This window comes from Zalophus californianus, chromosome 2 (genome assembly GCF_009762305.2).
Source record: "Zalophus californianus isolate mZalCal1 chromosome 2, mZalCal1.pri.v2, whole genome shotgun sequence".
Taxonomy (NCBI): Eukaryota; Metazoa; Chordata; class Mammalia; order Carnivora; family Otariidae; genus Zalophus; species Zalophus californianus.
In genome coordinates, this window is record NC_045596.1 from 20,169,768 (window position 1) to 20,194,836 (window position 25,069).

The window sequence follows — 25,069 nt, forward strand, 5'->3', positions numbered from 1 at the left end:
GTAAAGTCTAAAGCCTCAAACCCATTGGATTGGCAAGGGTTGAAAAAAGGAAAACACCCAGCTTTGGCCAAGGTGAGGAGAAGCTCTGACAGTGTGTGTAGGACTATAAATTGGTAGGACCATTCTGGAGAGCATTCTGGCAATATGTGACTGAAATAAAAATGTCTACTCCCTTTGGTCCTAAATTTCTAGTTCTAGGAACTTTTTCTAAGGAGATAACCGAACAAGGACAAAAAGCTGTTCACTTGAGTTGTTCTGCAAACATTTACTGAGGACCTACTATACACTGAGCATGGAGCTAGGTACTGGGCAGAGTGTGATCAAGCAGCGGGAGCATGTGAGTGTGGATGGTGTATGTGTGCATGGCGGGGGCGGGGGGAGCACGGCGGTTATGAGAACAGAAGCCCAGCAGCAACCTGAAAGTCCATCCATGGATGGCCCACGCCACATTCTGATAGAACAGAATACTAAGCAGCCATTTAAAACGTTGCTGTGTTATCTGTAGTCACTGCTGGAGGAAGCTCTCTGTGACACTGTTGAATAAAAAAAATGCAAATTGGGAAACAGAAAATGTCTCATTATGTCAAGTGACACATAAATGTCTACATGAGTATATACATAGAGAAAGGTGTCGAAAACTTCACTGTCAGATGTCAGAATGTTCAAAGGATTTGTTTCTGGCTCATGGGGTGCTGTGTATGCTTCTTTCTACCTTTCTGTATTTAATTTTTTTACACAAGCTGGTACACAGAATGCAAATACTATCTTTGTAAACAGAATGAACAAGTGAATGAGTGAATGAATGAGTGAACGAACAAGGGAGAAAGCAAAATAGCATCAAAGCTCAACCAAAGAACCCACTGCCTGGGAAGGCAAAACCCTCACACTCCGCCCTGGAAGGATCTGAGCTCCTGGAGGGTATGGACTAGGGTGGCAAGTGGTAGGTGTGCATTTGTGTAGCTGCCGCCCTTCTCCTGTGTCCTAGGGTGACACTCTCACCCCAGAGAGCCTCACGGGTCTTCTCTCCTCCGACAACTATTGGACCCCATGATTTTCCTGGGCCTCTTCCACCTGGGAGGCTCAGAAAGGCTGCGACCCAGACAACAAGTGAAATAAATCCAGGCCCCATTGGGCTGGAGTTGGCTGGCTAGCCCCGGGTTGTTGTTTCTTATCTGCCGAGGTTCCATTGACCTGGCTGAGTGACAAGGCACAGCTGAGGCGGTTAAATCATCCCCGGCCACACATGTGCTGTCAGGATTATCACAGTGGCTTCGGTCCCCTGCCCGAGACCCCTTTTCCCCAAAGATACCCTTCCAAGCCCGACGCATGGCTAATAAACCCATACCCAAATTGATCTCCCAGCTGTTCTTCAGACGCGCTGCCAGCACCCTGATCCAAGCCAAGCTGTTTGGGCTTGCCACAAATCGGGGCCATTTTTCATCCGGGGCTTTTCATCAGTTTCAGAAACTGTTCTCAGTCAGCAAAGTCTTTGTGTTTAGGGTTTTTTGTTTTTAAGATTCCATTTTTTTAGAGCAGTTTTAAGTTTACAATAAGATTGAGAGGAAGGTGTAGAGACTTCCCATACATCCCCCCTTATCCCTCCACATGCATTGCCTCCCCCATTAGCAACAACACCTATCAGAAGGGTGTATATATATATATATATATATATATATATATGTATATATATATATATATATATATATATATATTTAGTAAGGATGAACCTACGTTGACACATCATAATCCCCCAGAGTCCATAGTTTACCTAAGGGTTCACTCTTGGTGTTATACATTCAGTGGGTTTGCACAAATGAATAATGACATGTATCCATCATTATGATATCATACAGGGTATCTTCACTACCCTAAGAATCCTCTGTGCTCTGCCTGTTCATCTCCCCCCTCCCCACCTCCACCCCTGGCAACCACTGATCTTTTTATTGTCTCCATAGTGTCAGCAAAGGCTTTTCAGTGGAGACAGTAACACATGTTGGCAACGTCATGGGTTTGGAAAACTGGTTTTCTCCTACCACCAGATATGCTGGCAAAAAAAAGACCCTCTCTATCTGTTAACGTAGCTTGGTTCTTCCATGGCTGTGTGATTTGCTCATGAAAAAGAAAAGGGCACAGTGAATGGCCCCTTCCCACAGCTTCCTTCCATCAAATTGAGGCAGAACTTCAAACAACATGGCCCAGATGTGAGAGGGAGGCTGGAAATTAAACACCATTGAACTGCTCAGTGCTAGGCCACTGGGGAAAGAGGAGAGGGGTGGTTCTTTGGAATGAGGTGTCTGGAGGTCCGTGAGGACAAGAGCTGCAGACCACACTAAGGCCAGCAGTGGTACAAGCCCTAGGACCTGTAGCCACAGTGGTGGTGGTAGCAGTGGTGGGAGAAGTAACAATTATAACAACACATATGTATGTAGAGCTTGACCTTTCATAAAGCGGGTGCCCATATATATAATCCCATTAGCTTCCATTGCAAAGCCAGGTTTTCCCTTAGATGCATAGCACCCAGTGGCCATGCAGGGTCCATTTATTCATTCATTCATTCCCTTATTGACAAACACTGAGCTCCTACGTTTTCCCAAGCACTCTGCTAGGTAATTGTATTATCCAGGGTATGCCAGAGAAACAGAGCTGATATGATCTTTATATATAAAGGGAGAGGTTTATTTTAAGGAATCTACTTATGATTATGGAGGCTGACAAGTCCAAAATCTGAAGAGTGGACAACCAGGAAGAGCTAATGTTGTGGTTCAAGTTTGAAAACCATCTGCTGGCAGAACTCCCTCTTTCTCAATGGATGTGAGTCTTCTGTTCTAGTCAACTGATTGGTTGGGGCCTTCAACCGATTGGGCGCGGCTCACCCACATTATGGAGGGCAATCCACTTTACTCACTGTCAACTGATTTAAATGTTAATCTCATCTAAAAACACCTCACAGAAACATCCAAAATAATGTTTGACCAAATATCTAGCACCATGTCCCAACCACATTGTCATCACATAAAATTAAGTATCATACTAATGAAGGCACTCAGCTGAGTAAACTCAGCCCTCAAGAAGATCATAGACTAGTAGTAGAAGCAAGAGTATGTACTAGAATAGTAGTGCAAGATGGGAAGTGATACATGCTTTAAAAGAGACATAGATAGTGCTAGAAATTGGAACTGCATTTCGTTTGGCCATGGGTAAGAGGTAAAGGAGCAAGGGGTTTACAGAAGGCTTTCTGGAGTAGGAGAATTTGAGTGGGCTCTTGAAGGATGGGTGGACTTTAGATGGGTGCACATAGAGGGAGGAACATGGCACTAGGTAGATGGAAGGGCATGAGCAAATAAAGAGATTCGAATCTGTTCATGGAGCAGCTAGGAATGGATTACAGGGGCGTAAAGAACTAACAAGCAATATTGCAATCAAGAAAGCAAAGGCATTGCACCTTGTTTGAAAGTGTTCTTTCTTGTCCCTTTCTGCCTTCCTGTTCCCTGCAATGACTTCTTTCTTTTCAGAGTTATAGGTAACTATGAGTAAGGCAGGCTGTGGGAGGCAGGCATCCACTGCTTGCCCCAGCAACCGCAAAACCCCACCTGCGATTCCTCTCGAGGGAACACTCTTCTCCAATCTCCAGCCCTACTCTTTAGCTCACACTCTGCCATTGGCTCTGAGACGGACCATCTGACCCAGTCCTGAACCAATCAGAGCCCCACACTCGCACTGCTAGAGTGATTGGTCAAGAATGGGCATGTGACACCACTGGGCCAATTATGCCTTGTGGGCGGGTTTCACTCTTAACTCTCAATGTGAGAGGCAGTGGGAGTGAGCCGAGGTTCGGGTGGAGGCTGAGCCTGAAGCCAGCACACTGGTGGGCAGCGCAGAGAAGGGAGAAAAGACGGGTCCCGGCACCTCCAAACACAGTCCTCAGAACACAGAGGAGGCTTCTGCGGGACAGACCGGGAGCTCGAGGTCCACAAGCATCTGGCAATGATGAAAAACCCTCATAGACATATGAGAAACAACGGTTTATTGAACACTTAGTGTGAGTCGAACACTAACACAGTCTGTCATTTAATCGTCCCACCCTTGAAAGGTAGTTGGTCTCACCCCCCATTTTATCGCTGAGAAAACAGCCTCCAGAATCTAAAGAACTTCCTCAAGGACCCCCATCAAAAGGTAGCAGGAAAATCAAGTTTCAAACCCAGGTCTACCCGGCCTGGAACCCCAAGCTCTTGCCTCCTCAGTGGTTCAGAAACACCTGGGAAGAATCTGAGAAAGTATAGAAATCCAGGACACACCCCCCCAGATATATGGGTCACTTGGCCTGGAGGGGGGCCCCTGGCACCCCTACCGGGCAGCCACTGCATGAGATCCTGTAGGAGGCAGTTCCTATTGCTGGCCATTTGCACAGAAGCATGTGACCCTGACCTCCCAAACTCCCAGCAGCCCAGGGCGACCCTAACTTTGACTAAGCACCGCCCTTTGGATTACATGATTCCAGTCACCCCCGATTCAGAGAACTGCCGTGTCATCTAGAGGGAAGTGAGGGGTGGGCAGGGGGTAGGGGGGTAGTGCTAAAACAGGAGACTGCTCCTTCTTTTTAAAATTGCCCTGTCGTTTTTAGAAAATAGGCTGTATATCCATGAAGTAAGGAAAAGCAGCTACAGTGGGAAACTCGGGGACGCCGGCTCCTGGCTTGTCACAGCTATGATCCACGTTCGGTTCCACTCCACTTACAAGCACAGATGTCCCTGTGATGTTCTGGGAGCAGGGTACACAGCTGGTCCCACCACACACATACCACCCAGAGGGCCAGGAAAGGGGCTGGCTAAGGCAGGGCATGCGCCTGACTCCATGTCTGGGGGTGACTGGGATGTTTAACTGTCGGGCAGGAGGGATGGGGGCGGGGGCGTGAGATGGGAGAGAGGTCAGGGTTGTTTGCTTGTTTTCTGGAGTTGGCCAAATGTAATCATTCAGGACTTCTTTTCTGAACATTCCTCTTGCTTAAAAAGAAAAAAAAAAAAAAAGCCTGGATGGCAGTTTTGCTTTTATGGCCTCTCCCATGGGGCCAGCTTTTATTTCAAGAGTAAAACCCCAGCACAAAGGGTAAGGAAGCTTACAAACCTTCTGAGGATGGCTGTATAGCATGAGCTTTCATTAAAATGCTTCTGTAACTCCCGTGTTATCAGGAAAAGACCTTTTGCATTTACTCTAGAAACTCCGGGTTCTTTCTGGTTTTATGATCCTGTGAGTCTCTTGTGCCTAGCACAGTGCCTGGCACATGGTTGGTATTAAGCAATTTTTTTTTTTCAAAGAACAAGAGCAGAAAAGAATTTTGACCAACTGGCTTTTGTCTTTGTCAGCAAGTTGCCTCAGGGACTTCAGTAGTACATGAAATGTGAAATTATTACCAAACTGAATTTTAATGAAACATTTCACCATTGGGGGAAATTTTAAGAAAAATGCAAACGCAAAATTATCCTATGTTTGTTACTACTATTTTAACATGATTTTACAAACAAACTTTAAAACAATGTTCAAAGGGGGGGGGGAACCAGAATAATAGGAGTAGTGCTGGAGAGCATGGTATCTATTTCTAAAATGCAATAGAGAGATGTTTGGACCCAGGACTCAGCTCTTAAGACCTTCCTCTCAAACTGGTCATTATTCAACATCCTTTGGCTACAACCAAAGACAAATCAACCTATCCGTGCTGTATAGCCAGACCACATTTCTTCTTCTTGTCCAAAAGGCTGTCGTTAGGGTCTCTGATAAATATCTCACAAGATCAAGGTCTACCAAGTCTTCAGCATTTCCCAGATCCATATTAATCCCAGCCCCAAAAGCCTTGGAGTGGGTTTGGCATGACTTGTTTACAGTGAACCCATAAGAGTGTCAGGTGATCACTTCCTTCTTCTAATCCAGGGATGCCCAAAGTGTCTAATATTTTTACAAGGGATTGTAATCCTACCAGTCTGGAGTTTCTACAATTTACCCTTTTCTCCTTAAAAAAAAAAAAAAAGAACCAGAAAAACCCTTTCCATTCCTGGCTCTCTCCCACTACTCCCATATCTTTTGATTCCTCACAGGATCCCAACAGCAGCTCTATGGCTACGTCAGCAAGTTTTTCAGGGTCCTAGGGTACAATTTAGCTGAGTCTTGGGAGTGGCACTAAAGTAGCTCCATATGCTTTCACTCTCTTCCTGGTCTTTAGAATCAGTTCTGTCATTCCCTGGACAATTGTTTAAAGGTAAGCCTCTCTGAAGAAGCTAGAAACAAACTAAGCGTGGTCATGGTCTGTTCTGGGCTTCCCCGCATGCTCACATTCTCTATAATAACAGCTACATCTGCTGAGGAACATGCAACATGTTGGACACTGTCCCAGGGGCTTTACTTACAGGCTCACAAGTGATTCTTTCAATAACTCAATGAAGAAGGTACAGTTATTAACCTTATTGTGCAGATGAAGAAACTGAAGCACAGAGAAGGTGAGTAATTTCTCCAAGGTCACACAGCTCAGTGGCAGAGCTGCTACCCAAACCCTTGTCCTTACCCACTATGCTATACTGATCTGTCCATTCTTTGTCACCTTTTCTGAACTTAGCTTTAAAAACCCTTTATATGATGAGATTATGGGAGATGATTTTCAGTTTTCTGTTAAAATTTTTTTTATCTGATGAATAGTTTATAAAGCCTGTTTAGGTGACTCTAGTATCACTGAACGGCCCTGCCTTTATGGAAGCCTGGCCCATCAGGCTCCTCTTCTGCCTCCTGCCTCATGCCCTGTCCGTCCTTTCAGGAACCACAGCCCCAGAGTAAGATGGTGGCAGGGACAGAAGTCTCTTCTCTGGAAGCATCAGCCACAAGCAAAGACTTGATGTTATGGTTTGAACTGTGTCCCTCTAAAATTCTTACGTTGAAGTCCGAACCCCCAGTATTTCACAAGGTGACTGACCTTGTTTGGATGTAATTAGTTAAGATGAGGTCAGTGCCGGAGTAATGTGGGCCCTAATCCAATATGACTGCTGTGCTTATAAAAAGAGGAAATTTGGACACAGACACACACGGGGAAAATACCAGGAGGGGGCTTAAAGAGGAAGACAGGGATCAGGGTGATGTTTCAGGAACCAAGGAATGTGAAGAGTTGCCAGCAAGCCACCAGAAGCTGGGAGAGAGGCACGGAACAGATTCTCCCTCACAGCCTCAGAAGGAACCCACACAGCCAACACCTTGATCTTGGACTTCCAGCCTCCAGAACTGGGAGACAATACAGTTCTGTGGTTTAAGCCCCCCACTTTGTGGCACTTTGGTACAGGACCCCTAGCCAACTACTACACTGAATATCAAACAATAAAGAGGGATGAAGGACATCCAGGTGAATGAAACGCTCTGACTCCCCACTTAGATGCCCCCTCTCTCAGGAAGCCTTCCCAAGGTCCTGACAATGGTCTACAGAAGAGGTGGGCTGGGGGTAGCTCCCTGGCAGAAGAGAAGGCCAGGGGATGGTGTGGAGGTGGGGTTGCAAAGGGTAACGTGCTAGCATGTTTATTTGTGGTGACCTTGGGTGGAAAGATGTGAAGACAGGGGTGGGGAGTAAATCACCTACGAGCCTCCCACGTGGGCTCCATCCCCCACCCCCCAGACTGGGGGAGGTACTCCTCCCACACGCTCCCATATCACCCCCATATTTGCTTTTTGGCTGAAGTCAGGCCCATACCCACACAGCCACTGGGACCTGCGTGGCCAACCACATGCCTGGCCCACAGTGTGGACTTTGAAGGTGGCTGGGTGGTGCTGGTGTGCATGGGGCGGGGGGGGGGGGGGGGGAGAGCCATAGAATAAGAATATGGAAAAGTAGAAAGTGGAGGAAAGAAGAAACAAGATATTTTTTAAAGGTAGGGGGCAAGAAGGGGGAGAAAAGAAGAGTCAGAAGAATAATGTTCAGCCATTTTCCTGATAGGGATCCACAGTTCTTTATCTGATACTATCAGAACCAGATGTTTTCCATACTCAGAACTGTGGGGTTTTAAGAAAGATACAATGGCTCTCTCCGCCTTTAGTGCCATCTTCTTGGAAACCATGCGAACCCAGCAGAGGAAGAAGCGAATGCCCAGGCTAAAGCGGAAAAGAAGAGAGGACGCAGAGGTCCAAGTAAAAGGCTGGCTTGTGCAGCCATGGAAGCCACAGGAGCAGAAATAAGGAAAGCCTGAGGCCAGGGACTGCACGCCTATTTTCTAGAACTTGATTCAATGGATCTAGAGCATCCATCACCATCTGATCGAATGACCACCTTTGAGAAACTCACCTTGCTCAGACCAAAGCAGTCCATTTTGGTCCTTTCCCCTGGACCTGTGATTTTTGGGATTAATTCTTTTTTCCTCTGTGGCTACATGTAATGGGTGTATAGTAAATCATGGATTCTGTTGTCTTAGCTGAAGAAAAAAATGTAAAAAAAGATACTGGGGGGCATAGTTCATGTGGGGTAGCATCCTGTATGCAAACATATGGATATCTCTGGAGCAAAAATGGATGAGTATTCACACAAAATGGAATAAATGAAGACTAAGAAGAGCCCTACATTCAAGTCAAGTCAGATTTTTTTAAGATTTTATTTATTTGTTTATTTATTTGAGAGAGAGAGAGAAAGCACAAGCAGGGGGAAGGGCAGAGGGAGAGGGAAAAGCAGGGTCTGCTGAGCAGAGAGCCTGATGTGGGGCTCGATCCCGGGACCCTGAGATCATGACCTGAGCCAAAGGCAGACATGTGATCGACTGAGCCACCCAGGTGCCCCAAGTCAGATTTTTTTTAAACTTAGGATTTTCAGAGATTCCGGGTCTGGGATGATGTTAATGGAGTGTGGCTCTGTTGTGGAGCAAAAGCCAAGCCAAGACTCACGCTTCTCATTTCAAAGAAGGGAGAGTGCTCGGGCAGAGAGCCTTTCCCTTGTCTCTGTGTTCTAAGGTCATAGTCAAGGTGTGCTTGGGGTGGGGTTCCCAGAAGCACCTATTGAAGACAAACCATTTGTTCACTATATAAAAAAGACAGTGCTTTTGTTCTCAATCAAAAGATGAGAGGCAGGGACAGAAGTCTTCTCAGTGAAACTCAAATCTTTCCTTTAGTTCCAGACTCCATCTTTCCTTCCCTAATAAACCTCATTTCCCTGGGAAAACGTTCTACAGACATCTTCCCAGCTCTGCAGAGCCCAGCTGTCCCAAGCTGCAGATGGTCTGGGCAGTATCTGAATGGAGCACTGGGGAGCCCACAGGGCAACTCCCGGGACCTGCTAAGCATTGAGAATGCTCCCCTCCTAGAGGATTTGCCCTTGAACCTGGCTGAGCTTATTCTTGCACGACTGAGGCAGCTGTCCACATAGATCTGCTGTCACTCAAGGATCACAAAGCTGGTCCAAGCTCAACTTCCTCTACCTCATCAAGGGGTGAGGGTTAGGACAGGGCAGAGGGAGGAAAATAAGATTCAAGGCCAGGCAGGTTTGGCCCTCAGGCTTGACCTTGCCACTTGCTTTGTGACCTTCGGCAAGGGACTTAATCTTTCTAAATTTCAGTATCCCCCCTCTGTAGAAGGGGAATAATGATTTCTCTTGTAGGATTGCTGTGACAATGAGACCAGATGGTATATGATAATATAGGAAAAGCCTAGGCCCTTAGTTTATAGCAGCTATTCCTACATTTGCTGTTCTGTGAACCACCCAGTGATATTCCTGGAACCAGTGGCCCACTGTTGCCCAGGTGGTGTGAGGGAGGTGGGGTGATGGGGGTGGCGGGCTTGGAAGATGTTTGGAGCAAGGCCCCTAGCTTCTCCTGCCCTGGTCCATACTCCCCAAACCTCAGACAATCCCACAGCTTTGGAGACCGTCGAGGGACTCTTCTTAGAAGGTTGTTCTGGGTTTAGGTCTGGTTCCTAGGTCAGGGTTTGGAAGCAGTCACTGATGCTCCCACCAGCACATCTTCGGGTGATCTTGGCTCCCTGGGGCTGGTAGACCTCTACACCTGGCCCTGCCCCAGTGCTGAGCACCCCACAAGCCTGGGCACATCTGGGCAGGGCACAGCCCCTCTGTTCCTACCAAGTCAGCCGGTGCAACGGTTGGCAGTTCTCAGGTCCATCAGCGTCAGGGAGGGGATTCAGCCAACACTGAGCACTGGGGTGGATGCCCAAGATAGCACAAAGTCCTCCTCAGCTTCCAATCCATGTTCGGTTGGGTTCTGGAAAGACTGACCACACATGTCCCTCTTGTCTGTGCTGTGCCCTCCGCTCCTATATCAGTTTAGATCAGTTTGGGCTATATGTAACAAATGAATTCATGACAATAGTAGTTTTAAAAGGTAGCAGTGTACCTGCCTCTTATGAAAAGTGCCTGGAAGTGTATAGCCCAGGGAAAGTTTTGTGAAGCTGTCATCATCAGAGGCCCAAACTCCTACTTAGCTACTCCACCAGACTTCGTGTGTCCACTTCATGGCTCAAGATGGTTGCTTGAGCTCCAGCCATCACATCCGAATTCTGTGTTAGGAATAAGGAAGCACAAACATGTGTATTGCTTCCCTTCCAACGAAACTTTCCAGTGGTCCCACACAATAGCTCTGCTTACCTCTCATTGACCTGACCTTTCTATGTGGCTACACCGAACTCCAGAGCAGGCATTGGAAGGGTGCCATGATTCCCAGTTAAAATTGGGATTCTAGGGGATATAGAAAAGAATATTGGGAATATTGAAAAGAAACTAGCAGTCCCTGGCCAATGCTCAGTAAATCTTAGACAGATGGATAAATGGTGTAGCCCTTTCCAGCCATGCCCTTGGGAGCCCCACCGACCTGAAGGCCAGTTGACCTGTAAATTGCACAGGGTATGACTACGGTCTGAGTCAGAGTCAGAAGGTCGGAGGCAGGCTCAGGAGAGAGGGTGCTGTGGCACACCCCCTCCTCCCCATAAGTAAGGTCCCCCCAGATCACTGCCAGAACTATCCCTGGGCACAGAGGAGGTGACTGTCTGGCAAGAGGCTGTCTGCTGGAGTGGGCATGGCCACGAGCTGACCTTCCTAACTTTCTCTTCACCCCAGGACTTCATCTGCTTGGCGACCGATGGTTCACCATCTACCACCCCAGGAGGCAAAATGTCACCGTGCAGCATGGTGTGCCGGGGTCCCCTGGGTACAGGAAGACGTTCCAGCGGACGAACAGGGAGCTTCAGGCCCAAGAAGGCAGACACTCCACTGAGTCTCTTGAGTCCCGAAAGCCCTGCTCTCACCTCTGGAACTGCATCCTCCTGGGCTCAGAGGTGTAGAATCATCTGAGCAGGTTGGTCTCTAGAGGATTCCAGAAATGGATGCCAAGCTGAAAGCCTCTGCTTCTGAAAGGGGAGGGGGGGCAGGCTTTGGGCAGATCTAGGCCAGCCGCCCACATGCTGAGCAGACAGACTCGGGACTTTTTCCTGGATTCAGCTCCTCAGCAGCTTTCTGTGCTCACAAGCATCTTCTGCCGGCCTCCATCCCGGTCTTGTCTGGGGACGCCAGAGCGCCATAGACGATGACTCCTGGCCTGGGTCTGAATTCTCTGGGTGATAAGATCAGAACGCTATTCCCAAAGTTCACACCCTCTCCGTCCTCAGGAATCAGAGGTGCATATTTGGCTAATAGACAATCCACCTACCACCCCACCATCAACACCAACCCTGGTCTATTCGGAACCTGAGCTTGGAGGTGGGCACTGATGAGGCACAGAACAGGGAGTTCACCTGCTCTGGAAGAGGGCTGACCTCATGCAAAGCACCAGCGTATGCACTTGACACCTATTATCCCATTTGATCTTCTCCTGGAGCCTAGGAGATAAAGACTATCATTATTATCCCCGTCTCACAGATGAGGACAGTAAGGCCAGAACACAGAAATCCCTTATCCTGGTTTCAGGTCAGGAGACCCCACAGGCAGCCTGTACTCATTTACTTTGCGCCTTTCTTGTCACTGATGAGAGGTTATTTTTAAGGGTCTATCTTTGGTTAAAAAAAGAAAGGAAGAAAGAAAGAAAGAAAGAAAGAAAGAAAGAAAGAAAGAAAGAAAGAAAGAAAGAAAGAAAGAAAGAAAGAAAGAAAGAAAGAAAAAAGAAAGAAAGAAAGGAAGGAAGGAAGGAAGGAAGGAAGGAAGGAAGGAAGGAAGGAAGGAAGGAAGGAAGGAAGGAAGAAAGGAAGAAAGAAAGAAAGAAAAAGAAAGAAAGAAAGAAAGAAAGAAAAAAGAAAGAATTTCTGTTCTGTGGGTATGTCTGGATTTCTCTTCAATACACAATCTTTCATTAGCACCAGGTGTGGAAAAGGCTGAGGTTGTGTGAAAGAGACAAGTAGATTTGGGGAGGACAAACAATTCCCCAGAATGTAGCATCATCGAGTTCTGGTACCTCCCATCCACCAAGGGCAGACTTCTAATGAACATTCTGAAAGCTTCACGGTCATGATGTTTCGTCGTCCAGTCCCTGCAGGAAGAAATCCTCATCTTTCCCACCTTGTAACTGAGGACACGGAGGCTTATCTAGATCATCTGGCCCAGATGACACACTTCATAAACGGCAGAACCAGCTCTAAATGGGCATCGGCACACCATGGCCCAGAGCGAGAGCCGAGCAGCCTCCTTATTTTTGTACAGCTCACGAGCTAAGAATAGTTTTTACACTTTTAAATGATTGAAAAAAAAATCCAAAGAAGACGAATATTTCACAACCCATGGAAATTATCTGAAATTCAAATTTTGGTGTCCATAAATAAAGTGTTATTGGAACACAGCCACGCACATCATTTACATATTGTCTGTGGCTGCTTTCGAGTAATTACGGCAGAGGCCGTATGGCCTGCAAAGCCTAAAATATTTACTACCCGTAAATTGACGGGAAAAGTTTGCCTGTCCCTATTGCACGACCCTGTTTGAAACCCCTGTTCCAAAGTGTCCAAGAAAGCTCTGAGGCTGGGGTCACAGTCCTGAGCGCTAGGGTTTCTAAGACCCTTCCCCTCAGAATGAGGCCACACAAGACATCTAAGTCGTCAAACTTCTCTGGGGCTTTGCAGCAAAATAAGGATCATCACGGGGCACCAGGATGGCTCAGTCGGTTAAGCATCCGATTCTTTGATTTTGGCTCAGGTCATGATCTCAGGGTTGTGAGATCGAATCCTGAATGGGCTCTGAGCTGGGCTGGAGCCTGCTTAAGATTCTCTCTCCCTCTCCCTCTGCCCCTCTCCTCGCTCACAAGCACACACTCTCTCTCTAAAAAAATAAAATAAAAAATAAATAAGGATCATCACCACGCCCTGCCTGGCTCCAAAGACTGTCAGAAGATGAAAATTCGATAATGTATGTGGAAGTATTTTGTAATCCGGAAGCACTCTTGAGAAATGGGAGGGATTACTGCGTTATTGGATTCAGAGAAAGGCAGTTGGTATGAGGGAAATAAGCCCGTGGGGTGGAGGGATGGGGGGGAGGGAAATCTACTTTGTTTTTGCATGATTCATTAATAAAACAGACCAAACCTGCTAGAAATGGGCTTTGTCCTAAAGCCCGTGCCCCTGGCTCACATGGTGGCTTGTTGGGCCTTGCCCAGTGGAATGAATCCACCCTCCGGCATTCATATCTGAGGCCGGTGCCCCTGCCCTGAAGTGGCTTCAGAGGGCTTTCCTAGGTCTGGCCTTCTCCCCAAGGAGTGGGCTTCCTCCCCAGGGGGCCTTAAGGTGCTAGGAAGACATCCCTGCCCCCAAAGATGCCCTGTTCTTTCTGCTCACTGGTTTGCCAGATTTCACAGAAATTCACTCCTATCTTTATTCCAAACTTGTTAAAACGTTGAACAGGCTAACAGTCAACCCTACTGTTTATTGCTCTAGTGTGAGCAAGTCAGTTGATCATCTGTTCAACAGATATTTACCAAAGCCCTCCCATGTGCCGAGGAAAAGGAGGAAAATGTCCGAAGTAGATCAATGACCGCCCGCCCCCCCCCCCCCCCCCCCCCCCCCGCAGAAAGGAGGCAATCCAGGGTACGGGCAGGGGAGGCTGGGAGGGCGAGATTGAATCTGGTGCGTCACCACTGTGTGCTGAATTGACCCCATTTCTCAAGGTTTCTAAGCAAGTGAAAGGCGGAGAAGAAAGTGCATCAGGGGTCTCAGGAGGTAGGGTTAGGCTCGAATAGTTTTGTAATACAGAAAGGCGAGGGCATGAGCCACATCTTGAGTGTGAAGGGCTATTTGGGGCTCCTGGTAATGCCGGGGTGGGGTCCATGGCTACAGGGAGCCCCCTCCCATGTACAGGAAACCTGCTGCCTTGGAGGCTCCCACACAAAGGCCAGGCTGGAGCCCAACAGCAGCCCTGCTCTCCGATCTGCGACCCCCACCCCCCGCCTGAATCCCCCCTGGCACTGTGCAGGCCTGACACTCAGCCGATCTTTTAAAAGTGAGAGACAAACAAAACTGTGTGCAGAATTGGATGTTTATTTGCACCATCTGCGTGGCAATACAAGTTCAAGTTGTAATGGCATCCGCTCTCCATCAGTATTAGGGGACCATTTAAACATCCACAGCCATTTACTGATTATAAACACACACTAAAAAAAAGGCGGCAAGGGGCACGTGGCCCCCGCACCTGCTGCCTTTGTGTGCGTCAGTCAATTTCATGCCTAGGAAGTGCCGGGCCCGGCGGGATGGCTGTATATGCAGCTTGGTTGGTTGTGAGTTGTTCTGTTTTTCTTTTTTTCTCGGGGAACAGCATAAACCAAGTTGGCCCCAAAATACTCTTATTGCAAATAGATGGGAATAAATGGAAAATAGACAACAATCATAAATGTAAACCAAAAAAATAAAATAAAATAAACAGCTGAATTTCCTAATGTTAAAAGGTCCATTTGCTTGTAATTAGTAAATTAAAACTAGAGAGTATTTTTACTGGCTTTCAAGCAAAGTCCCAGGGGACTTTTCAAAGGCTCCTGTCTTCCGCCCTCCCACCGACCCCCCCCACCTCACCCACACCCACCCCGGAAGGTTTGAGTCACCGGGCAATGGCCAATGGGGCATACATTGGACACGGTGAGGGCAGGCATGGGAAATTGAAGGAACAAAGAGAACCTGATGCATTTTACAGGGAAAGGAAAGTTTACCCCAAAGCTGTGCAAATGTTCTCTGGATCTTTATGTCTTGCAAACGATTTCTCCACCTCCTTCAGACCCACCCCTGCCCAGTCATGGGTCCATCAGGGACTTCAGCCACAGTTCTGACCTTAATTAGCTGCATGATTTTGGGTCACATTCTGGAAACCTGTGTTCTTACTGGGGACAGCTGAAGGGGCTGGGGTGGGGGTGTTCCATTCGACCAGTGCATTCCCGGAGACCTTTGGATCTCACCTTTCCAGGTTAACTTCTCCAAGGAGAGGAGTTTTTTGTTTGGTTGGTTGGTTTTGTTTTGCTTTGTTCTGTTTTTGGGGTCTCCCCGCGACAGCTTCCTAGCTGAAAGTACTTTCTGCATTTGTGGTATAAAGGACCCATTTATTGCCTAGGACCCGAATTTTTGGAGGGGGGAGTGTAGAAAAGCAGCACTCTTTCAGCTTCTTGCCAGGTCAAAAACTCCAAGTACTTCCTAAGAGTTCCTTTGTCTTTTCTGATGTCATACAGGAGGCACATGAAACCCAGGCCAACTATGGCCACCAGAGCATCACCCTCACTCCTCTGATCAATGCCCGGGGGCTTGTCTGCCTCCCTTTTTCTCTGAACGCTGGTTTTGGATGGCACCCTAGTTCCCACTGCTCATTGAGCCTGGCCGGCTGGAGCCAGCATAATGGCTCACTTAGCCTTCGATACATTTATTTAGAACAAGGCTTCCCTCTATATATCTAGAATGACGACCCCCACTGCCCTGAAGGCCTAATGCAGTTGGGGTTCTAATTCACAGCCTCATGCTGAGGAAGCTGGCGTTGAACTTGTACACGCATATGGACGGAAGTCCATTTCTTAGGTGAACCAGCAAAACTGGGAGCAGGTCCAATCGTAACTTCTCCAGCGTCCTGGGACGTCTTTAGGAGCCCACGCGGAGCACGAATCTCCTCCATGACTCCAGCATCATGTGTCCATGGAAAAGTTGTTAGAAAAACACCATCTCAAGTGTTTTGCATCTCCTCTCTCTGCACTGGTCACATTTTCACTGGTTCCTCAAGCTCCTTCTCACCTCTTTGCCCTTTTCCACTAAAATCTACCCCCAGGAAATCTTATTTGGATCCTGACTCAAATGTAAAAAGAAAGGTAACTAGAAAAATGGGACACTGGCTGCATATTTGATGATATCAAGATATTATTAATTTTTTAAAAGTGTGATAATGGTACTGTAACTTTTTAAAAAAAAAATGAGTCCTTTACTTTGGAGATACATATTGAAATGAGCTATCTGTGAAATGATGCCTGAGATTTAATTAGAATAAGGTGGTGTCGGGGACACAAAATTAGACATAAGTTGATAAGTGTTAAAGCTGAGTGACAGATGTGAGGCTTCATTATATCGTTCTCTCTGCTTTTTTATATGCCTGAAATTTTCTATAATAAAAGGTTTCTTTGTTTTTGTTTTAAATAACCCACTCCCTGGGGCGCCTGGGTGGCTCAGTCTGTTAAGTGTCTGCCTTCAGCTCAGGTCATGAGTTCAGAGTCCTGGGGATGGAGCCCTGCATCAGGCTGCCTGCTCAGCAGGGAGTCTGCTTCTCCCTCTCTCTCTGCCTTTCCCCCCCACCCAGCCCCACCCTGCTTGTGCTCAATCTCTGTCAAGTAAATAAAATCTTTAAAAATAAAATAAATAAATAACCCACTCCTAGGAAACATGTGATAAACTCATCTACACTAAGATGTTGCTAACTGATAAGGACAAATGGCAGCTATTTCTTGATGCATCTGCATTTTATTAAGATTTTATTTATTTATTTTGAGAGAGAGAGTCCATGCGCAGCATGAGGAGCAGAGAGAGAGAGAATCTCAAGGAGACTCTGGGTGCAGAGCCCAATGTGGGGCTCGATCTCACGACCCTGAGATCATGACCTGAGTGGAAATCAAGAGTCGGATGCCAACCAACTGAGCCGCGCAAGCGCCCTGATGTGTCTGCATTTTAACAGGAGAAAACAGACTTAAGACAGAGCAATGAATACAACAGTGGCCGGTCGGGCAGAAAGCAAAGAGCAGGCCACGAGGGAAAAGGCCATGTGAACCAAGAATTCAGAGTGCAGTTGGTCTCGATGTTCTGGTTTTCATCTGACCAAGTAGGATTTAATAAAGATCAGGGAAGCAGAGGCTGAGACAGATCCCTGCGTTTTGTACTTGAGTCCAAGAGGCTGATGGGGAGTAAGGCGCTTCAAAGATGAGCGGGGGGCAGGCTTTGGCAGGGAGAGCCAGCAGACTGCGATGCAGACCCCACCAAATTCAGCCCGCCCTGTGGGGGCTCTGAAGCAAAGACAGCCCCTTCGAAGAATCGTACATCAGGTGGACTCAGGCCGTTGTACCACTGCCTTGCTCAGAAATGGGCCAAAGGTGTGCCTTTGGCTCAAAAACTGAGGTTTGAGCTAACCTTGACCTTAACCTCCCTCATGGCAGGGAGGCAGTCAGCTAAGCACCTTCCCTGCAGCTGGGTAGCCAGTCCTTTCTTGAAGGGAGGTCCGAGCAGGGCCTCTGTGCCGGCCACAACGAACAGGAGTTTGGGGGCTCTGTTCTGGACGGAGTAGAAAGCCACAGAAGAGTTTCGATCAGGCGTGATGGGATTTCATATATAGTGCCTACCGAATCATTCTGACCACAAATATCTGAGGGTCTGTCACGTGCCAGGTGCTCTTTGGGTGCTTGGGATACATGAATGGACGAAACAAAGATCCCGCTCTAGTGGAGCCTATGTTCTAAGCCGACGGACAAACAACAGGACACAATAAATATGTAACTACATAGTAGGTGGACCACCGCTCTTGTGCGTGGTCCGTGGGATCAGTATCACCTAGGGATTTGCTAGAAATGCTGGCTTCACCCCAGACCTACTGATTCTAAATCTGCATTTTAACGAGAACCCCAGGAGATTCTTAGGCACAGTAAAACTGAGGCTCCACTCTCAATTTTAAGACTCTTTTCAGGGGTACCTGGGTGGCTCAGTCATTAAGCATCTGCCTTCGGCTCAGGTCGTGATCCCAGGGTCCTGGGATCGAGCCCCGCATCGGGCTCCCTGCTCAGCGGGAAGCCTGCTTCTCCCTCTCCCACTCCCCCTGCGTGTGTTCCCTTGCTGTCTCTGTCAAATAAATAAATAAAATATTTTTTTAAAAAAAGACCATTTTTAGATACTGTTAAAGTTGGGGGGCGGGGGGATAACCATAGTATTAAAAAGGAATAGTCCGGAGGCATCTGCCTTCAGCTCGGGTCATGATCTTGGGATCCTGGGTTGGAGCCCTGGGATTGGGCTCCCTGCTCAGTGGGGAGTCTGCTTCTCCCTCTCCCTCTGCCCCTCCCCTGCCGCTCAAGTGCTCACTTTCTCTCTCTCTCTCTCTCTCTCTCAAATAAAATCTTTTTAAAAAATAAATAAAAATTAAAAAAAATAAAAAGGATAGTCTAGGTAGACATCACTGAAAAGGAAAATTTTGATTAAAAACACGACGCAGGGGAGGCCTTTAGCCAAGCATCTGGGCTGAGGTATTCCCAGGCAGGGGGCAGAGATATCTGGAACGAAGGCTCGAAGGCAATGTGTGCCTGCAGTGTTTGAGGAACAGCAAGATGGCCAACTGGGCTGGAGCGGACGAGGCAAAGGTAAAGCGTTGGAAGAAGCGTTAGAAAGATAAAGGAGGCAGGGGTAGCATGGCCACATGCTGTTGAACCTCTGGGGAATGCAAGGCCTTGGGCTTCTGCTCAGCAGCACATGCGGAGCCACTGCAAGAGCCTGAGCAGACAACTGACAGGATACGTGTCTTAAAAGGATCACCCTGGATATTGCATTCCCAATAGACTGCAAAGGGGCATGGATAGAAGACAGGGAGGCTCTTTGGGGGGACATGAGAAGGGAGCGGGTACTGCAATAATCCAGACCAGAAACGCTGACTGTTCAGATTTGGCTGGGAGCAGAGGAGGAGGTGAGGAGGGGTTAGATTCTGGATAATTATTTTAAGGTAGATCCAATATAACTTTTTGATGAGTGAGACATAGACTGTGAGAAAGAGAGGAGCAGAGAACTCCAAGGTTTTTGGACTAAGTAATTGAAAAAGCAGAAGTCTATTCAACTGAGAAGAGGAAGGCTGTGGGTGGAACAGGTTTTCTGGGGAAAAGATCAAAGAATCACCCTTGGCATGAGGGAGATGAACGTCTAGTACATCCAAGAGATGATCAGGCAGTTTCATGAGTGTGGAGTTGAGGAAAGAGGTCTACTAAAGATGTAAATTTGGGAGCTGTTAGTCATTCTACTGAATGTGGAAAGTCATCTAAGAATAGGACTAAATATAATGAACTGCTATGCTTGTGGGTCTGCTGGCTGATATGGAAGTCACTGTGGCACAAACCATTTCTGTACATCTCTCCTGAGTTGTGATCCAAGTTCAGGTGCATAAAACAGTGAATGCAGGGGCGCCTGGGTGGCTCAGTCGTCAAGCGTCTGCCTTCGGCTCGGGTCAGGGTCCCAGGGTCCTGGGATCAAGTCCCACATCCGGCTCCCCGCTCCACGGGAAGCCTGCTTCTCCCTCTCCCACTCCCCCTGCTTGTGTTCCTTCTCTTACTGTGTCTCTCTGTCAAATATGTAAAATCTTAAAAAAAAAGTGAATGCATTTTAAATACGTTTCTTAAAAATAGTTCTCAAGTGTAAATGCAAAACAAAAAGAAACTCATAGAAACCAAAATAGCAAATAGAAACCAAAATAGAAACTCTGAAAATAAAAAAAAGATGGTCATCTAAAATCAACCACATACTTTTTAATTTCCACTGGAGAAGGGACAAAAACCATTGATGACTCCCCCTCAAAGAGTTCTACTAAATTAACTAGAAAATGAATATATTTTTATTTAAATCTAGTACAAATTAACTTGATGTAGAACATCATAGCAGTTATTAGCAGAAAGTGCTATCTCAGGTACTGAGCTAAATCTTTACATGTATTATCACCTTATCTAATCCTCAATCCTGTAAGATTGTACCCATTTCACATATGATGGGACGGATATTCAGAGGTTAAATATGTGAGCTCACATGCTTAATAAGTACCCGTGCAAAGATCCAGCTCCAAATCAAATGAGAACTACTTGCAAAATTCAAACAGCACAATTTAAAAATGAAATCTGAAGAAGTAACATTATTTTATTTTCAAATAAAAGATAAAGTGTTTCTTTTAGAAAAGATGAAATGTTTCTATGCATCCAACTTTCTATAGTCAATAGATCCTTTGCAAGAGGTTGCTGGAACGTCATCTCCTTCCTCTTTAAACAACAATAACAAACTAGCCCCCAACCCCGTGATTCATGATTTCCATTGTAAATAGGACTTTTCTTGCTGATTGGTACTGATGACCGAATCAAAAAATGAGCAAGTAATTTGGTGTTCATTATCTGTACTTTCAAATTTGATCTGCAGCAATGATTAGGTAAAATAAGGAAATGCACTGTCAATGATTAAAAATTTATTTCATGTAATAAATTACATAATTTTTATTTTTAAACAGTCTACACCAAAAATATTTTTTGAAACATTTTTTTTCTTTTGGTAAAATGTATAGGGTAGCCGGCTGACATCAGCTTCAATTCCAGTAGGTCGAGTCCCCTCACAATTACACAGTGAAACATAGCTTTTCTTCACATTTCTCTAAAAGATCAAGTTGACACCGCTTGATAAAAACAAAACAGTATAAACACTTCCAGATTTTGCCTAAGGCCTTAGGTTGACCTGAATAGTAGGTGGGATATTATAAAGATATATTCATTAGCCCTGAACTCATCACCTGACATGTGTACACAGCATACGGCCGAAGGAGCAGGAAGCCAAGAAGAAAGGCACAGAGGGATGCGGTGGGGAGGTCTAAGACCTATACACTAAGCGCGGCTATAGAATCAACACGTGACAGGAGAGGAAAAGCTGCTTCCGGGAATTTTTTTTAACTGCTAACAGCATATATACAGTTTTTATCAAATTATTCAGAGGGTACCTAACTTCTGAGATGACCAGGCTTCTGTGTATACAAGCCAGATTATTTTTTCGTTCCAATATAAAGTCAACCTCATGAACGTAAAACCTAACAAAATCATTTAAGGGCCTGGGAGAACTTAGGACATCTTAGGAAATGGGAGGAGAAACCCCAAGCTTTGTGTGCACCAAACGTGTATGTATGCAAAAACCTTTCTCTGAGTGTTACACGAACGAGACTCACCAGTTTGCTGTAGTTACTGTCAACTGTTGGCTATTCTCCCCTTTGAAAGGACACAAGAATTTTACTCTCACGATGAGCTATTAATTTCAAGATTAAAGTAACATCGCTGGTTTAAAAAAAAAAAACTGTCTTTATTTCATTCAAATTGTACTAAAGCCTCTCATAGGCGTATAGTGTACAAATGGAAGCAAAGCCCATGGCTCAGGCCCGATGACAGACACAATGGGGCGCTTACAGAAACAGAACCCCAGGAAAGTCATGTGCTCGGGAGAAATAGCAGAAAAAACTTCATTTATATTTAAATTTACCATTCTGTGCATCAAGTGCCTATTGGCTGAACAGAAACTGTATTCAATAATTCACATTCTATAACTTCATTCAACTAATACAAAAAGCTAAATAGAAAGATTTATGGTTGAACACTGAGCTCCTGAGGCTGGTATCACATATCATTCCCTGATAGAGTGAGAATTCATCAACAGAGGACATAAGAGCCAAACTGAGAGCTGGATTTTAAAATACCTTTCCCTGCTGTGCGTATAAGTAACACATTGTGTAGTGACCTAAAGAATATTTTGTGTTATTCAATTTTCTTTTCTGGGAAGGCTACCACAGTCCAATGACTTTAAAAACCAAACTCCAAAACTCTACCTGAGAGCCTTAATAAGGGCAGTTGGATCATAAAGACAGGTCATCTTAGTCGTGATTGGAAACTGGATCGCCCTGTTGCCACTCTGCCATAGTTCAAGGGTAACAAAGGCCAATTACTTTTTTTTTTTTACCGATTTTACCGATCAGTACTAGCAATGTAAAATGAATAATTGTACGTACATACTTTCTTACACTTATATGTGGAAGTGGGCAAGAGTGAGTAAAAACGACCCTGGGGTGGGAGCGAAGGCAAGCCTGAATGTGCAGAACCTACAGCACCCCTTCAAAAACTCATGAATTCCAGGACCTCAAGGTCAAATTTAAACCATCAGGAATAGCGCTATTCCAAAACCCCTGAAAAGAAAGAATAATAAAAACTGCAGCTGATTTTATGTGCCAGGAATGAAATGTTACAACACATCTACCATTCATATGTGGGTTCATGTAATTTATCTTCAATTAGAATTATTATCTATTCAGCAGCTGATGCCCAAGAACTGCTGATACACTGCAGATGAGAAAACATTTGCTGGTCTCTTGGCCCCGGCCTTCTCAAGCTAAATGATGATCACAAGGTATAGATCTCTTGTTCCAGAAATCCGGCCTGGCCCCCGCGTCCAGGAAGCTGTGCCACCAGCACTTAGTATCTGCAACATTGCTCCATTCCCTCCGGCAGACTCGGGTCTACAACTCGGTCCCAAATTCACATAGAAAACCCCACACCACCTTTTAATCCAGGATTTACTCCTCTGGAATGTGCTGTTATAGCTATTAGAAAAAGACATCTAAAATACTGGAACCCCAAAGATACAATAGTTTAAAAGTAACTTTTACAATATTGATAATTAAGTACCTTATCTCAACAGTCTCGACGTCCAAGGTGGTCAAGCTAGTGTCAAGAGTATTTTAACTTACACACTGACGGGAGTGCTATCTGTCTGAGTTCATGTGTGACATGGTTTACACGACCAAATCGACAGGGAAAAACACAACCCAGAAACCAAGGCTGCATTCTCAACTGCAGTGTTTTCAAAATCATGTTCAGTGGGATGTCACAGTAAGTATTTAATTGAAAAAAGGTTCCACCTTTAGATAGGGACACATTTAAGTAGGTTTCCAAGGAATTCTCAGAGCCTTCAATATGCCGACAGGCAGGTTTACGAAGGCCCAAAATGATCTGCCCGTGGAACACTTTATCCCCCGTGCATCTCATAGGAATACCACTCCACCGAGCACGTCTTGAGAAATATAGCTTTGGCATTTTGGTGTACTCAAAAGCTTCACTAATTCCTCAGGCTTTGAGACATTAGTCTATTTCTTAAAAATAAGCAACAAAAATTGTTATAGCCAGTAAGTCTGGAATACCAGACTAAGAAAGTGAGCATGTGGGAGGGGGGAGGACGGGAATACACCTGTTTAGCCTACTACATCATTTTCACCTCCCTAGCAAAATATACTCAAAAATACTCAGGTTAAGCACTCTTGATAATGGCTGTGCTCAACACTGGAACAAACTAACCAATATGCAGAGCCCGCTTAAAGCAAAAACAGTAGAATAAAGTTTTCACTGGCCCAAATGGAAAAATGCACAAGTGCCATAGAATCTCATGTTTAGAACGGGTAGCCCTGGTAATCACTTAAGAATCCAACGCTGTACAATCTGATAACATTTATAGAGCTTTCTTCTTTGAAGCACTACTGTTGCTGCAGGAAACTTTACTTGAGGAGTTGGTTCAGAGTAGTACTTCCTTGACCTCAGTATTACTGAGATCTGGGGCTTCGTTCTGGGAAGTTGTCTCGTCCACCGTAGGATATTGAGCAGTAGTACCCCTGGCCCCCACCCCTAGATGTCAATAGCATTCCACAAGTTGTGACCACCAAAAATGTCCCCAGATGTTGCTTAGATATAAGCAAATCATCCCCAGTTGAGAACCACGGCCACAGAGTGAAAACTAAAGCTTACGCCTGGACTCTGCTTCCCTGGGGAATGTCCATTTCACAGGCAGACCGTGACTTACACACATCAACATCTTGTAAATAGTTAGCACTAGATCATTCTAACTTCTCTGTGACCAGAAACATATGTAATTTGTGAATGGTAGAGAACGGTTAGGAGGAAGCAGTTTACACATTTCAAAAAGAATTAGAAGTAACTTTACTGTCACATTAGTAAGAATTATCTGAATCATAATACTTAATTGACAAATATTCTAACAATTAGGAAAATCCTAATTATATTTTATCTGTTAAGGATCATAATGATTGAGGCAGTCTAAGAATAAAAAAACATAACAGTCATCAATGGCTAGCTCAGACCGCATTCTGTATCTTGACCAAATATTCTCCATGACATTCTCAATTCTAAAAGCACAAGCCTTATCTTTAAACTGCTTATTTGTACTGCAGCCTCATCACTTCTTTCAAATGATCAAAAAGAAACCTTTCACATGTCATGAAGAATTCTGGTACGTGTCAAGAAGCACATTATCTAGTTTTAAAGCCATCTCTTCAATACCCACATCTTCAGTTTTGTCGTAATTGTCAACCCCAGATGCATTACTCTCTTTATTTTGTTCTTTTCTTACTATCTTTAAACACTTGTCAAGTCTCTTCATGAACAAATCCACATCCTGTGTCTTCATTCCGATGGCCGCTGCAGCATTGAGGTAAGAGCAAGGGTAATGGTTGGCATGTGACATAAAGCCTCGGAAAGTGTGGCCACTCACGGTTTGCACAGACCCAAGAGGCACAACCCTGAAAGGGAAAAGATTGAGTGTGTCTGGTGATGTTAACAGGGTATCACCAAAAACAACAGATTAGCTGTGTTCCTAAGCTTCAGATCTACAGATAAAGAAGTTTAACAACAGTCCATAAACCATGGCCTATGAAAACAGACTGTGGCAGCCTTAAAATAAAATTACACAATACACGGCTATTCTCCGTAGAAGAGTGCTGCCTGGAGGTGACCATTTACTATCTTCCATTAAAGAGCTATAACTTCCAGGAATCAAAGATACCTTAGCACCTTCTTCAGAGAAAAAGGAAAAA

General features: G+C 45.6%; 1 protein-coding gene across 2 annotated transcripts in view; it reads right to left on the reverse strand.

The window, feature by feature from the left end:
• Positions 1–20,609: 20,609 nt before the first annotated feature.
• Positions 20,610–25,069, reverse strand: part of SEPSECS (Sep (O-phosphoserine) tRNA:Sec (selenocysteine) tRNA synthase) — a 35,298-nt gene continuing 30,838 nt past the window's right edge. For both annotated transcript variants that reach the window (XM_027599376.2, XM_027599375.2), the window contains one exon: positions 20,610–24,775. In XM_027599376.2, coding sequence (XP_027455177.1) covers positions 24,472–24,775 — 304 coding nt within the window. In that variant the 3' untranslated portion in view covers positions 20,610–24,471. The remainder of the gene's footprint in view (positions 24,776–25,069) is intronic.